At 40.8% G+C, this 15,039-nt stretch overlaps 1 protein-coding gene across 2 annotated transcripts in view; it reads right to left on the bottom strand.

Moving 5' to 3' along the window:
* The window catches only part of MANBA (mannosidase beta), a 112,243-nt gene extending 105,264 nt beyond the window's left edge, over positions 1-6,979 (bottom strand). Inside the window, exon 1 of one of the 2 annotated variants that reach the window (XM_043571616.1) lies at positions 6,723-6,979. In XM_043571616.1, coding sequence (XP_043427551.1) covers positions 6,723-6,899 — 177 coding nt within the window. In that variant the 5' untranslated portion in view covers positions 6,900-6,979. The remainder of the gene's footprint in view (positions 1-6,722) is intronic. The other variant, XM_043571625.1, reaches the window with a different exon arrangement.
* Positions 6,980-15,039: the final 8,060 nt, after the last annotated feature.

The raw sequence follows: 15,039 nt of genomic DNA, 5'->3' as shown, positions 1-15,039 counted from the left end.
AAGTACTTACAAAACTATTTCAGAAATTGATTTAATTTTTATATTATTGTATTTGTACATACTTAGAAAAATCTGGAAAGATACACATGAAAAATTTTACAGTGATTACTCCTGCTTTGTAGTATGCTTTTCATTATTTTTTCCTTGTTCTTTATATTTTATATTTTTGTGCATCAATTTTGTTGTTGTTGTTCAATAAGCATTAAATATTTGGAGTGCCTGGGTGGCTCAGTAGGTTAAACGTCTGACTTCGGCTCAGATCATGATTTCGCAGCTCATGAATTTGAGCCCTGCATCAGATTCTGTGTTGATAGCTCAGAGCCTGGATCCTGCTTCAGATTCTGTGTCCCCCTCTGTCTCTCTGCCCCACCTTGCTCATGCTCTATCTCTCCCTCTCTCTCTCAAAAATAAACATTTTAAACAATTTTTTTAAGCATTAAATATTTATAATGCTTTAAAAAGTAATTTTAAAAGAGGGAATGAGAAAAGTATCAGTATATGAGAATTTCATACATGAAAAACTAATGTTTTATATCAATGAACAAAAGAGAAATTGTTAAATTACGGGATATAAAAAACTAACCATTTGAAAAAAATTCAAATGGATCAATATTTTAAATATGAAAAGGAATTATAAAGTTACAAAAAAAGAAATATTTGTAAATATTTATTTGACAGAGAGGGAATTACTTTCAAAGTATAATATCAAAGAAACAATCATAAAAGGAAAAAACCTTATAAGCTTTCAATATATAAAACTTTAAAACATCTATGCGATAAAATACATCATTAATGAATAGGACATTTTTGAAAACATGTAACAAATAAAGAGGTCTAACAAATCTATATTTTAAAAGATTAATAGCTAATAGAAAAATAAAGAACATGAATAAGTAACCGCAAATCACCAATAAACATGATAAAAATTGTTCAACCTTACTACAAAGTAAATTGTTCTTGTCTTTTATTTTTTAAACATTTTTTAATGTTTATTTATTTTTGAGAGACAGAGAAACAGCGAGAATGGGGAGAGGCAGAGAGCGAGACACAGAATCTGAAGCAGGCTCCAGGCTCCGAGCTGTCAGCACAGAGCGCAAAGCCGGGCTTAAACTCGCGAACTGTTGAGATCATGACCTGAGCCGAAGTTGGCTGCCCAACTGACTGAGCCACCCAGGTGCCCCTGTTTCTGCTTTTTAAAATCATATCCAAATCTAGCACTTAAAATGAGCACTGGGATAAAATGATAATGGGAGCATAAAACTACTACAATTTTTATTGAAAAAAAACTGAGAAGTACATATTATAACACTAAAAATGTGCATACCCTTTGAATCAGCAATCGCACTTCTAAGAATTGTCTAAGAAAATAAGGATATACACCAACTAAAATTTAGCTAAAAGGATCTTCACCAAAGAATAGAAAAAAATCAAGTAAAATAACAATCCAACAGTAAGTGACTGATTGATTATAAATGGTAGCAAACGTACACAATGAAATAAAAAAGAGCCATTAAATATGGTTTGTTAGAAATATGTTTATTGTATGTAAAACTATCAAAAACACGCTATACAAAAAAGTTGTTAAACTGTGTATTTAAATAATTATCAAAAGTGCATACAGACAAATTCTGAATGGATATAGTACATTTAAAAATTTTAATAGTTATCTCTGAAAGCCAGGTTTCCAAGTTTTCTTCTTCTTACTACCTATATTTTCTAATTTTGGCACAGACTCTCTAATTTGAGAGTATCTTTTATTTAAAAAGGAAAAAAAAAAAAGCTTTTCAAACTTGCGCTACTGAGGAATTGAATAGGAAAGCTGAGACCTTTCCTAACAAGAGTCCCCTTATCTAAGCACTTATATCTTATCATCTGCCTCACAAGAATGTGACCTCCTACAAAATAGGAACTGAGTCTTACTCATTTCTTTTTTACTGTAATGCATACTTTAGTGTGTGATATAATAGTAGGCTGAATGAATGAATGATAACCCTTAGCAGGAAGCTCAAAAGACTCTCCAAGACACCTAAGATTTAGATTCTGTATAGGAAATACAGTCATCTATGAAACACCCATGCTGGCCACAGGAGCCTCTCAGTAAATATGAATTCCATTTAATCAACTGTTCAGACCGAAAAATCCTGAACTTTTCCTTGACTCCTCTTTCACACCTTATGCCCAATCCATCAACAAATCAAACTGAAATAATCCTACTGGTTCTACATTTAAATGTGTTCTCATGGCACCTGGCTGGCTCAGAGAGCTAAGCATCTGACTCTTGATTTTGGCTCAGGGCATGATCTCACTGTTTGTGGGTTCGAGCCCCACATCGGGCTCTGAGCTGACAGTGTGGAGCCTGCTTGGGATTTTCTCTCTCCCACTCTCTCTGGCCCTCCCCCATACTCTCTCTTTTAAAATAAATAAGCTTACAAAAAATATATACATATATACATATATATACATACACACATATATATACATATACATATATATGTATACACACACACACACACATACATATATATAAAATGTATTTTCACAATCCTCAAAAAACTAAAAACAGAACTACCCTACAACCCAGCAATTGCACTACTAGGCATTTGTCCACGGGATACAGGCGTGCTGTTTCAAAGGGACACATGCACCCCCATGTTTATAATAGCACTATCAACAATAGCCAAAGTATGGAAAGAGCCCAAATGTCCATCGATGGATGAATGGGTAAAGAAGGTGTGGTATATATATACAATGGAGTATTTACTCGGCAATCAAAAAGAATGAAATCTTGCCATTTGCAACTACGTGGATGGAACTAGACGGTATTATGCTAAGTGAAATCAGAGAAAGACAAAAATCATATGACTTCACTCATATGAGGACTTTAAGAGACAAAACAGATGAACATAAGGGAAGGGAAACAAAAATAATATAAAAACGGAGGGGGACAAAACAGAAGAGACTCATAAATATGGAGAACAAACTGAGGGTTACAGGAAGGGGTTGTGGGAGGGGGGGGATAGGCTAAATGGGTAAGAGACACTAAGGAATCTACTGAAATCACTGTTGCACTATATGCTAACTAATTTGGATGTAAATTTAAAAAAATAAAAAATAAAACAAGTTATGAAATGCAAAAAAAAAAAAATGTCTACACTCATACAAGCCACATGTGTAAACAGATAAACTAAGATTCTACACCAAGAAAAAAAAAAAGTGTTCTCCCAGGATTTCTCACCAGTTTGCTGCTGCCACCTTGGTCCAAGCAGGAAGTTATCTCCTGTCCATTCAAAAGTAATAGTCCTGTACTTAGTGTCCATGCTTTCATTCTAAGACAGTCTTCACATAGCCAGAATGATTTTCTAATAGGCAGATCCATTCATGCAAGTCTAAGCTCAAAACTCCCAATAAAGTCCCATCATATGCAGAATAAAATCCAAGGTGTTTCCCATAGTTTACAAGCCCTGCATGGTCCGCCCTTGATGCCTTCTTTGAACACATTCCCTTTCTCTCTGGCTTACACTGGCCAGCTCACTAATCCTGGAACCTATCAAGCATGCTTCCACCTCAAGGCCTCTCCCCTCTCCACTCCGGCCTTTTTTCCCTCTTTGCTGAGAATGCACTTCTTCTTAAAACAGACCTTATCAAAAAGATCTCTGTTTAAAAGTCACTTTATCAAAATGGCTATCTTTAACCACTTTAATAGGAATCCTTTCCAACCAGCCTCCTACGCTCCCTTCCTTTAATCGGCTTTATTTCTCTTAGGTGCACCACCTGACATTATGTTACCTATTAATTTGCTTATTGTCTATCTCCTCCACTAGAATGTCTATTGGCACAGAGTTTGTTTCTTCACCACTCAATTTCAAGCACTTTGAATAGTGCCTGCTATGTTGGAAGTACTAAATAAATACTTATGAGATAATTAGGTAAATGAATAAGTAAATGACTTTGGCAAGATATGTTTCAAGTTCTTGTGTAAACACAGTATGGGGGCCACTGCCTGTTCTAAACTATAGACTATTTCCTGAGGGCCAACACCAAAAAAGGATGGTAATGTTGTAATAAAGCAGGTGGAATAAAAGTAGCATATTATTCAGTAATAATACTGATGTTGCTGATGATTAGGCTTGGAGTTCTCCAATTCCCAAAAGCCTTCCCCATTTCTCATCCCACTACCATTTAAAACCCACATCCAGGGGCGCCTGGGTTGCTCAGTCGGTTGAGCGACCGACTTCGGCTCAGGTCATGATCTCACGGTCCATGAGTTCGAGCCCCGCATCGGGCTCTGTGCTGACTGCTCAGAGCCTGGAGCCTGTTTCTGATTCTGTGTCTCCCTCTCTCTCTCTGACCCTCCCCCACTCATGCTCTGTCTCTCTCTGCCTCAGAAATAAATAAACATTAAAATAATTTAAAAAAATAAAAAAATAAAAATAAATAAAACCCACATCCAGGGGCGCCTATGTGGCTCAGTCAGTTGAGCATCCAACTTCGGCCCGTGGTTCGTGGGTTCGAGCCCCACATCAGACTCTGTGCTGACAGCTCAGAGCCTGGAGCTTGCTTCAGATTCCATCTCCCTCTCTCTTTCTCTCTCTGCCCCTACTCTGCTTGTGCTCGCTCTCTCTCTTAAAAATAAATAAGCAGGGGCACCTGGGTGGCTCAGTAGGTTAAGTGTTCGACTTCTGCCTAGGTCATGATCTCGCCATTCCCAAGTTCGAGCCCTGTGTCGGGCTCTGTGCTGACAGCTCAGAGCCTGGAACCTGTTTCAGGTTCTGTGTCTCCCTGTCTCTCTCTCTCTCTCTCTCTCTCGCTCTCTCTCTCTGCCCCTCCCCCACTCACACTCTCTCTCTCAAAAATAAAATAAACATTAAAAAAATTAAATAAATAAATATTTAAAATAAATAAAACCCACATCCACCTTACTAAACTTAAAGTTCTTCTACGAATTTGAAGTATTTGGCAAACAATGTAAATTATTTTCAGGAGGAAAAGTCAGTTATTTCACACTGTGAGCAACCTCCTTCTCATTAGCTGGTAACCAAACATTGTTTCTTAATATGTAGCCTCATAAAATGGAACAATCATCCTACTTGCTAAAACCACTATTTCCCATTGCCTTAATTTTATCAGTGAAATGAGGCAAGGAGAGACCCTGCCAAATAGACACAGGAATTCTCAAGATATATGAGTGAAGCCTCAGGGTACCAAGGTAGGCTGTGGTCTATGTCACAAGCAGTTTGTTAACTAAAAATAGTGGAAGTACCTAAATTTGAGAATTACTTGTTTTAAAAAATAAACTGGACTGTGGTCAGTGTCATTCATTTACAACATTCACTTCCTTTCTGATACATATTTCTTGAAAAAAAGCTAACGTGTACCAGATCATAAATTTTGCATAACCCCAGTTGACAATCGCGTCATTTAAGTACACTGTTAAGGACACTCCTGAAAGTCAACCACAGTGCTTCAAAAACAATTTTTCAAAACACTGCGGTAAGAGTAGCACAGTTGAGAATCCAGGCTACGGAATGGAGTCAGGCCAGCCTGGGCTAGATTTCTACTTTTGCCACTTAATTGTTGTGTGATCTTAGGTAAATCCTCTAACTTCTCTGGGCTCCATAACTCTATATCATCCATAAAATGCAAATAAGAAGATCTACTCTGTAGAGTTGTTATGGGGACTGGGACAATGCGTCAAGTACATCTTGTCCCAGGTAAACACGATTGGAAGATATTCATCAAGTACATCTTTTCCCAAGCAAGAACGATTTTAATTTTTTAAACGTTTTTATTTATTTTTGAGAGAGAGCAAGAGCAAGCAGAGGGAGGGGTGGAGAGAGAGGGGGACAGAGGATCTGACGTGGGCTCTGTGCTGGGCTCGAACTCACCAACTATGAGATCATGATTTGAGCCCCCCAGGCGACCCTCTATCAGAGCAAGAACAATTAAAGAATGCGAAAGCCACATGCAGCTGACGGAACCATAAAAACAGCAGAGGGTGGAAAAGTTGTTTGCAAACCTCTGCACACAACAAACCTCTTGTCCTCAACAAGTGGTCTATAAATTGGAGCAACTAAGACACACTCACACACGCATCACATGCCCTAAGAAACATCTTTCTTCATATCCCAATCAGCCTTAAAAATTATTTAGCCTTTACACTAGCACTAGTAATCCAACCTTACACTTACTTGTACATCTCATTCTCCTCACCCTACATGCTGCATCATTCCCAAATCTGACTCCCTGAGGCCTACAAGCAAAAGAGAAAAACTGAGACATTACTCAATATAGTTAACAGTTGGCAAAACTATTGTCCCCTGAAGTGTCCACACAGTAAAACAGGAATCCCCTGCCTTATGCTTTGTCAGTAACAGGACCTTTCTACACACTCTTCAGTGGAGAGTTATGGCAATAGGAAAACCGCCAGTAGAAACACTGTTTGCCCTGTACGAACTTCCGCTTTCCAGCTTTCCAGAATCATCGACGTGCCTGACTGGCTCCGTCTTATTTCCACCAAGCCCGGAAGCCAACGGTGCTCTCTGCCAACAGAAGGCAAACTGCTTCAGCATTTCCCTGCCACAGACCAGAAGAGGCAAAAGTAAAGTTAGATCTAAACCCGGGGAGCAAAGCCCAAGGCTTGGGGGCTGCCAAGCGGTTCCTTGGCCCCTCTCACCACGAGGGGCACGCGGTGCTGGCTCCGGCGGGGCGGCCGCACGCAGTACCTGGATGAGGCCCCGCTGGAACAGGGCGCTGTGCACGCAACCCGGGACCCTCCCCGGCAGCTCCAGCGAGCCGTTCCCGCTGCGGATCCTCCAGCTTCCCCGCAAGCTGAGGCTGCGGGCTGCGGCAGTGGGCCCCGCCCCGCACAGGGCGAGCAGCAGAAGCAGGCGGAGGCGCATACCGCGAGCAGCAGCCACGATCCCCAGCCAGGAGGCCGCGGAAGCACGGGTCCCCTCGGAAGAGGCGGGGGCTCTGGCGCTCCCCCGCCCGGGCCCCGCCCCCAGGTCAGCTGAGCTGTGGGGACCCGCCCCGGCTCCCGCGGCTACGCGGGTGGGCGGAGAGCGCAGATCCCCTGCAGACCGGCAGAAGCCGGTCCTGGGCTGGTACCTCTGCAGTCTGAGCACTGCTCCGCGCTTTTACCTGCCGCTCCGGTGTCTTAACGAGAGGCGAGAACTGTGCACGGTAATTGGGACACCCAGTTTCCTGGGCACAAAGTGGCGCGCAAAGCCTCGGAAAGCTCAAGAACACAGAGTAGGATGACAAGACACAGCTAGAGAGGCTCCTAACTGCTTCAGAGAACCGAAACACCGAGACATTCACCACCTCATTCCCCCCAAACTTCCCCAGACGCTCATCCACGCTGCAGGTGTCTTCCTGGAGGTGGTAACGCTCACCTGCTGCACCTCCATAGGTTGGTCTCAGGGCGTACTCCCACCCTTCGAAGAGTAAACAATAACTAAAATTGCCTAGGGGCACCTGGGTGGGTCAGTCGGTTAAGCGTCCGACTTCAGCTCAGGTCATGATCTCGCGGTCCGTGAGTTCAAGCCCCGCATCGGGCTTTGTGCTGACCGCTCAGAGCCTGGAGCCTGTTTCCGATTTTGTGTCTCCCTCTCTCTCTGACCCTCCCCCGTTCATGCTCTGTCTCTCTCTCAAAAATAAATAAATGTTAAAAAAAAATTTTTTTTAATAAATAAAATTGCCTAATTCGTAGGGTCATTGTGAGAGCTGAGAAAATCCGTGTACAGCGTGCAGCATAAAGCCTGGCCCAGAGATAGAACAGCACCTTCGTTAATGTTAGTGGACTACGACCCTCTGTTTTATAAAGCCTCACAGAGGCGGCCCCCTGAGGTTTCAGAAACCTGCACTAAATGTGCAGGCAGATGTAAAATCCTCTGCTGCTCACCAAGTGTGGGACTTCAACTGGAAAGTGTCCTGAACTAAAAAATGTGGACAGTGCACCTTGTTTTCAGGTTGTTATAAGCATAACATGAGTTGACATGTATTCGAGGACTGTGGGAGAACTTAAAAACGTGGAACAAACACTTCATTTGAATACCAGAAGGAGAGGAGACATAGTAACAGTAAAGCCTTTAATCACTTACTGTGATGGTATAAACAAAAGACTAAAAGAGACCAGATGTCAACTCCCCGCTGCTTCATTTCCCCCATAAAATGACATGCCAGTTGAGGGGCAGGTGGATCAGCAGAGATGTGGGGTTGTCTCACTGTTGAGGGAACCCTGAACAAAAGGCTCTGGCTGCTGTATGGACCCTGTAGATGACGGGGTGGAGGAAGGGTTAGGAATAGGAAGTTACTGGGTACTGAGCCTGAGTAGGAATAAATGTGTTCAAGGTTTCCCACTTGTCCTGCCCAATAAGGAAGGAGATACGAGCAGAGTCACCTGAACAAGATCTCTGCCCAAGGCCTCAGATAAAGAGACCTAGGAATGACTAGGAATGACGTTACTGGAGCTAGGAATGTAAATATGTGAAGAGCATGAAGAGCCAGAGGGACATCAGTCCTTCACTGCAACTTCTTTTAGAGATTGTAATAATTTAGCTATATACCAAGCATGGGATGAAGGGATGGCTTTTCCCCACAACGCCTGTCAGGTAAAGCCTTTGTAATTGCCTATAGTCAGACCTGAAAAATTACACTTATGTCATGTGATCCAACAGATCTGCTAGTGCTAGAGATTTATCCATGGAGGTTATATAGAGTTTGGGGCAAACTCCAATAGAAGAGTCACAGTACAGATCCTTATATCCTAAAACAAAGCTATGCAATTCACCATAAAGAACTACTCTGAAAAATAGGTCCTAGTATGCTACTAGGTCTTAACAAAGACCAAACACCTGACCGTGGTACATTAAAGGACTATGAAGCCTCAACTGAGGATTATCAAATCAACCAAGTCATAGAACTGGGCAGGGGCACCAATGTCCCATTGTATGTAGGAAGTGATATATTCAAACTCGAGCAAAGCCCAGAGGACTCAAGTAAACTACAATAGCCTTCTACATCATGAATCAGTGCTGCACTGATGACCTCATGGGGAGTCCCTTATGATCAACTGATAGAGGCCTGATTCACACGTAGGCTGGTGCAATATATATTGGAAATAGCCATAAAAGGTTAGCTGCCACATTACAGTCCCATTCTGGAATGGCCCTGAATGACATTTAGTGAAAGAAAATCTCAGCACACAGAGTTAGGAGACTTATGTTTGATTTTTCACCTCATGTGAAAGGAGAGGTAGCCTGAGATACAGTTATATATTGACACCTGCGTAGAGTCAAGTCTTGCTTAAAACAGCCTTAAAAGAAATGAGGATGGAAGATGGGGGATATGGAGGTCTGAGTAGATAATATGTGGATGGACCCTGTAGGAGTGGACACAACATATGCAGTTTTGTTGTGTCTCACGTTAAGGCTCACAAGAGAACATGTACCACAGAGGAGGGTCTTGACAATCAAGTATATAGAAAGCCTGGTCCTTTCTATATACTTGATCCACTCTGGTGGATTTTAGCCAGCCTGTCTGTGTACCACTCCAGTATTTGGCATTGAGCACATGAGGAAAGTATCCACAGTAGCAAAGATGAAAGGCATGCACGTACCTAGCAACATGGGATTTCTTTCACCAAGGACGATCTTACTGAGCTCTACACAGTAAACTAGAGTAAACTACATGAATAGGTGGTCTAGCCTTCTACATCCTTTATCAGTGTTCTTTGCTGAGCTCTGGACAATGGTACCGGCCAGCCACCTGTTGGCAGATTGATTACACTGGATCCCTTCCTCCTTGGTGGGGCCATCAAATTGATTTACTGAAACTAATACATATTCTGAAAATGTTCTGCCTTCCTTGACTGCAGTGTATCCACTAGCACCATCCTAGAGTTATAGAATTCATTCTCTTGAAATGGTATCCCTACAACATTGTCTTAAACAATAGACCCACTCAAAAAATAATTAAATAAAATAAAATAAAATTTAAAAGGAAAATAGATCCACTCAATGTCAAAGGAAATGTGAAGATGAGCTCACGAACTTGAGAATCACTGGTTTTACCGAGTACCCAATCACCCAAGAGCAGCCAACCTAAAACAAAACAAACAATAACAATAACAACAAAACAGTGCAATGGCCGGTGGAAGTCTCAGCTTAGATGTCAGCTGGAGGGCGGCACCTAATGGGGTTGGAGCCCTTCCTTTAGAATGCAGTATATGCACTAAACTCTGGCCAATATAAAGTGGTGTGTGCCCCAGAACTAGAGTATACAGGTATAGGAACCAAGATATAGAAATAGCTGTTGCCTCTCTTGTCATCATTATCCCACTAATGGAATTTGTGTTTCTTATCCCCGAAACTGTTGACTCTGTTAGGTCAGAAGTCTTGGTTCTAGGGGTTGGGGAATATACAAGGTTCCACCCAATTGGAAGTTGTGACTAGTATTTTGGAGTCATTTTGGGTTCCTTATTCTATTGGACAAACAGATAAAAAATGGAGCTAATGTACTGGCTGGGGTATGAATTCTGATTACCAGGTGAAGCTAGAGTTGCTACAACCTAATGAAGGCAGGGAGGATTATGTTTGGAACCTTGAGTAGTCAGTGGAACATCTTCTACCACTTCCATGCCCAATATTAATTATCAATGGGAAATTACAGTAACCATAATCCAACAGAACCAAAACAGCCTAGCATGGCAACCCACATGGGCCTTGTAGCCCCAGGACTGAGGCCAAATCCAATCAGTCCCATGGTTATTCTGGCTCCTATCATCACTTTAAATCTCAGATGAGACATCATGCCACAGAACCTAGCATCAGACTTTCCCAGCATCTGCCCAAAGGTACTTTCCCACTGTCTCTGACTCACTTCCTTTTTCCTACACTCTCACTATTCTGGGATTGTACCTCCCTGCAAAACATTAACAGTTAAGCTTTGCCTCCATCTCTGTTTGCTAGGGAACTCCAACAAGGACAATATTCTCTCCCAATTTCTATTCATTAGATTACTCAATCATTCTAGGGGGTCCAATGAAAATTAGACATCCAGAGCTATTCAATAGAAATATAATGTACAACTCATAAGTAATTTTACAATGTCTAGTAATCACATTTCTTCTTTTTTTTTTTGATGAATTTTTATTTTTAAGTAATCTCTACATCCAAACGTGGGGCTTGAATTTACAACCCTGAGATCAAGACTTGCACGTTCTGCCAACTGAGCCAGCCAGGTGCCCCTAATATAAGGTTTTAAAATCTTTTGTGCATTTTATAATTACAGCATATCTCAATTTGAATGCTAACTTTTCATCTGTATTCAATTTCCTATGTTTTACCCTGAAAAAAATTCACATACCAAATTTGTTCTGAAATATTGGGGGATGATTCTCCATGGATCTCATATTTCTGAACATCTTATGAGCAATGGCACCGGATACTTTTGTTTCTGGACTATCTTGGAAAGGATATTTGTATTTCAAACAGCCTTGGAAGAAGGATGCCCATGTCTTAGCTCAGGTAGTCAGGCAGAGAGCAAATTCTCCCTTCCTCTGCCTTTTTGTTCTATTTAGGCCCCAGTGGAATAGATGCCTTTTTGTTCTATTTAGGCCCCCAGTGGAATAGATGATGCTGATTGAAATCCAGGAGGACAATCTGATTTACTTAGCCTACCGATTCAAATGCTAATCTCTTCTGGAAACATCCTCACAGACATACCCAGAAATAATGTTTAATCAGTTATGTGGGCATCCTGTGGCCTGGTCAAGGTGATGCATAAAATTAACCATCACAATTCAGTGAGTTGGGCAAATGTATATACTCGTATAATCACTACCCCCATTAAGATATGGGACATTTAATCCTGGAAAGTTTCTTTGTGCTTCTTTCTAATCAAATGCTCCCCATCCCAGGTAGCCACTTTTCTGATTTCTATCACCATAGTTTAATTTTGTCTCTCTTTGAATGTCTTACAAATGGAATTACACACACACACACACAATATGTATATATATATATATATAATATAAATATATATTATATATAAATATATATATATTTCTTTTGTTCAATATGATGTTCTTCAAATCTATCCATGTAATCCATTCTTATTCTTGAAAAATCTTTTTCTTGGTATAGTCTTCTAGGGTGATAATTATCTTTTCTCAGTGCATTGAAGATAATATTCCACCATCTTCTGTTTCTAAGATTTATTGAGAAATCTTTCATTTTTCTCTTGAGTCAGTCTACTTATTGTTTCTTTGCAGTAATCTACTTTACAACAGAGGGAGTAGCAGCTCTATCTGGAACCCTGGACCACAGGGGGGATGCACACAGGCTGTGCAGAGACTTGTAGAAGTGAGTTCTGGTGTATGACCCTCCAGAACACAGGAAGCTGCGTACAGGCCATACAGAAATATTGGTTTCCATGTCAAGAGGCCTGCAAAAAGACCATCACTGGCCAAGGCTGCAAGGTCACGTACGAATTGTTTCTAGCCCTGTGGACCTTCACTGAATGTCTTCACATCCATACCAGCCAACCACCAGCCCACACCAGGAATTTCTAGAGAGCCTCTTTTTTCCCACAATATCCCTCCAATACCCTCTACGGAGAAATCTTAACAACATTTTCATTTTAAAGGAGAAATGCTTAAAGGAACTCAGTTAGTTATCACCACATACCTCAAAGATATTGTGGGTTTTGTTCCAGAACACCACAATAAAGTTAGTATCTCAAGAAAGCAAGTCAAATTAACTTCTTGGTTTCCTAGTGCATATAAAAGTTATGTTTACACTATGCTGTAGTCTATTTTATATGCAACACTATTATATCTAAAAAAGCAATATATATACCTAATAATTTTAAAATACTTAATACTTTTGTGTTAAAAAGACTAACCATTATCTGAGCACCAGTTTTCATTCCCACCAACAGTGCACAGCAAGTCATAATCACTGATCACAGCTCACCATAACAAATACAATAATAATGAAAAAGTTTGAAATATTGCAAGGTTTACCAAACTGTGACATGGAGACACAAAGTGAGCAAATGTTGTTGGAAAAAACGGAGCTGATAATAATGGCTGCTCAATGTAAAGTTGCCACAAATTTCAATTTGTAAAAAATGCAGTATCTGTGAAGCAATAAAATGCCTGTAAGCCTATATGTTGAAAAGCACATTTGGAGCCTAGAGGCAATAAATTGAACTCAAGCTCCAATTAGACATTTTAGACTTACTTATGTCTCTTTCCATGTTTCTTAGACTCTGTCTTATTTTAGATCTCTCTGTGCTACATTCAGAATTTCTTCATATTTTCAACTGCTCTAAATTTTTTCTTCAGCTGTGTCTATTGGGTATTAAGCCTATTCTTAGAGTTTCAATTTCAATTACTCTGTTTTTCTTCTGCAAGTACTGCTTTTTATTATTTTTTCAAACCTGACTTGTCATTTTATAGTCTCTTGCTTTTTATATTTCATTTTTTTCAATATATGAAAGTTACTGTCGTATTGGTTTCCATACAACACCCAGTGCTCATCCCAAAAGGTGCCCTCCTCAATACCTATCACCCACCCGCCCCTCCCTCCCACCCCCCATCAACCCTCAGTTTGTTCTCAGTTTTTAAAAGTCTCTTATGCTTTGGCTCTCTTCCACTCTAACCTCTTTTTTTTTTTTTTTCCTTCCCCTCCCCCATGGGTTTCTGTTAAGTTTCTCAGGATCCACATAAGAGTGAAACCATATGGTATCTGTCTTTCTCTGTATGGCTTATTTCACTTAGCATCACACTCTCCAGTTCCATCCACGTTGCTACAAAGGGCCATATTTCATTCTTTCTCATTGCCACGTAGTACTCCATTGTGTATATAAACCACAATTTCTTTATCCATTCATCAGTTGATGGACATTTAGGCTCTTTCCATAATTTGGCTATTGTTGAGAGTGCTGCTATAAACATTGGGGTACAAGTGTCCCTGTGCATCAGTACTCCTGTATTCCTTGGGTAAATTCCTAGCAGTGCTATTGCTGGGTCATAGGGCAGGTCTATTTTTAATTTTCTGAGGAACCTCCACACTGTTTTCCAGAGTGGCTGCACCAATTTGCATTCCCACCAACAGTGCAAGAGGGTTCCCATTTCTCCACATCCTCTCCAGCATCTATGGTCTCCTGATTTGTTCATTTTGGCCACTCTGACTGGTGTGAGGTGATACCTGAGTGTGGTTTTGATTTGTATTTCCCTGATGAGGAGCGATGTTGAGCATCTTTTCATGTGCCTGTTGGCCATCTGGATGTCTTTTCTTTGGAGAAGTGTCTATGCATGTTTTCTGCCCATTTCTTCACTGGGTTATTTGTTTTTCAGGTGTGGAGTTTGGTGAGCTCTTTATAGATTTTGGATACTAGCCCTTTGTCCGATATGTCATTTGCAAATATCTTTTCCCATTCCGTTGGTTGCCTTTTAGTTTTGTTGGTTGTTTCCTTTGCTGTGCAGAAGCTTTTAATCTTCATAAGGTCCCAGTAGTTCATTTTTGCTTTTAATTCCCTTGCCTTTGGGGATGTGTCAAGTAAGAAATTGCTACGGCTGAGGTCAGAGAGGTCTTTTCCTGCTTTCTCCTCTAGGGTTTTGATGGTTTCCTGTCTCACATTCAGGTCTTTTATCCATTTTGAGTTTATTTTTGTGAATGGTGTCAGAAAGTGGTCTAGTTTCAACCTTCTGAATGTTGCTGTCCAGTTCTCCCAGCACCATTTGTTAAATGGTCTTTTTTCCATTGGATGTTCTTTCCTGCTTTGTCAAAGATTAGTTGGCCATACATTTGTGGGTCTAGTTCTGGGGTTTCTATTCTATTCCATTGGTCTATGTGTCTGTTTTTGTGCTGATACCATGCTGTCTTGATGATGACAGCTTTGTAGTAGAGGCTAAAGTCTGGGATTGTGATGCCTCCTGCTTTGGTCTTCTTCTTCAAAATTACTTCGGCTATTCGGGGCCTTTTGTGGTTCCATATGAATTTTAGGATTGCTTGTTCTAGTTTCAAGAAG

Source organism: Prionailurus bengalensis, chromosome B1, assembly GCF_016509475.1.
Source record: "Prionailurus bengalensis isolate Pbe53 chromosome B1, Fcat_Pben_1.1_paternal_pri, whole genome shotgun sequence".
NCBI lineage: Eukaryota > Metazoa > Chordata > Mammalia > Carnivora > Felidae > Prionailurus > Prionailurus bengalensis.
Note: the sequence above shows the minus strand (reverse complement) of the source record. Positions and strands in the feature narration are given on the sequence as shown.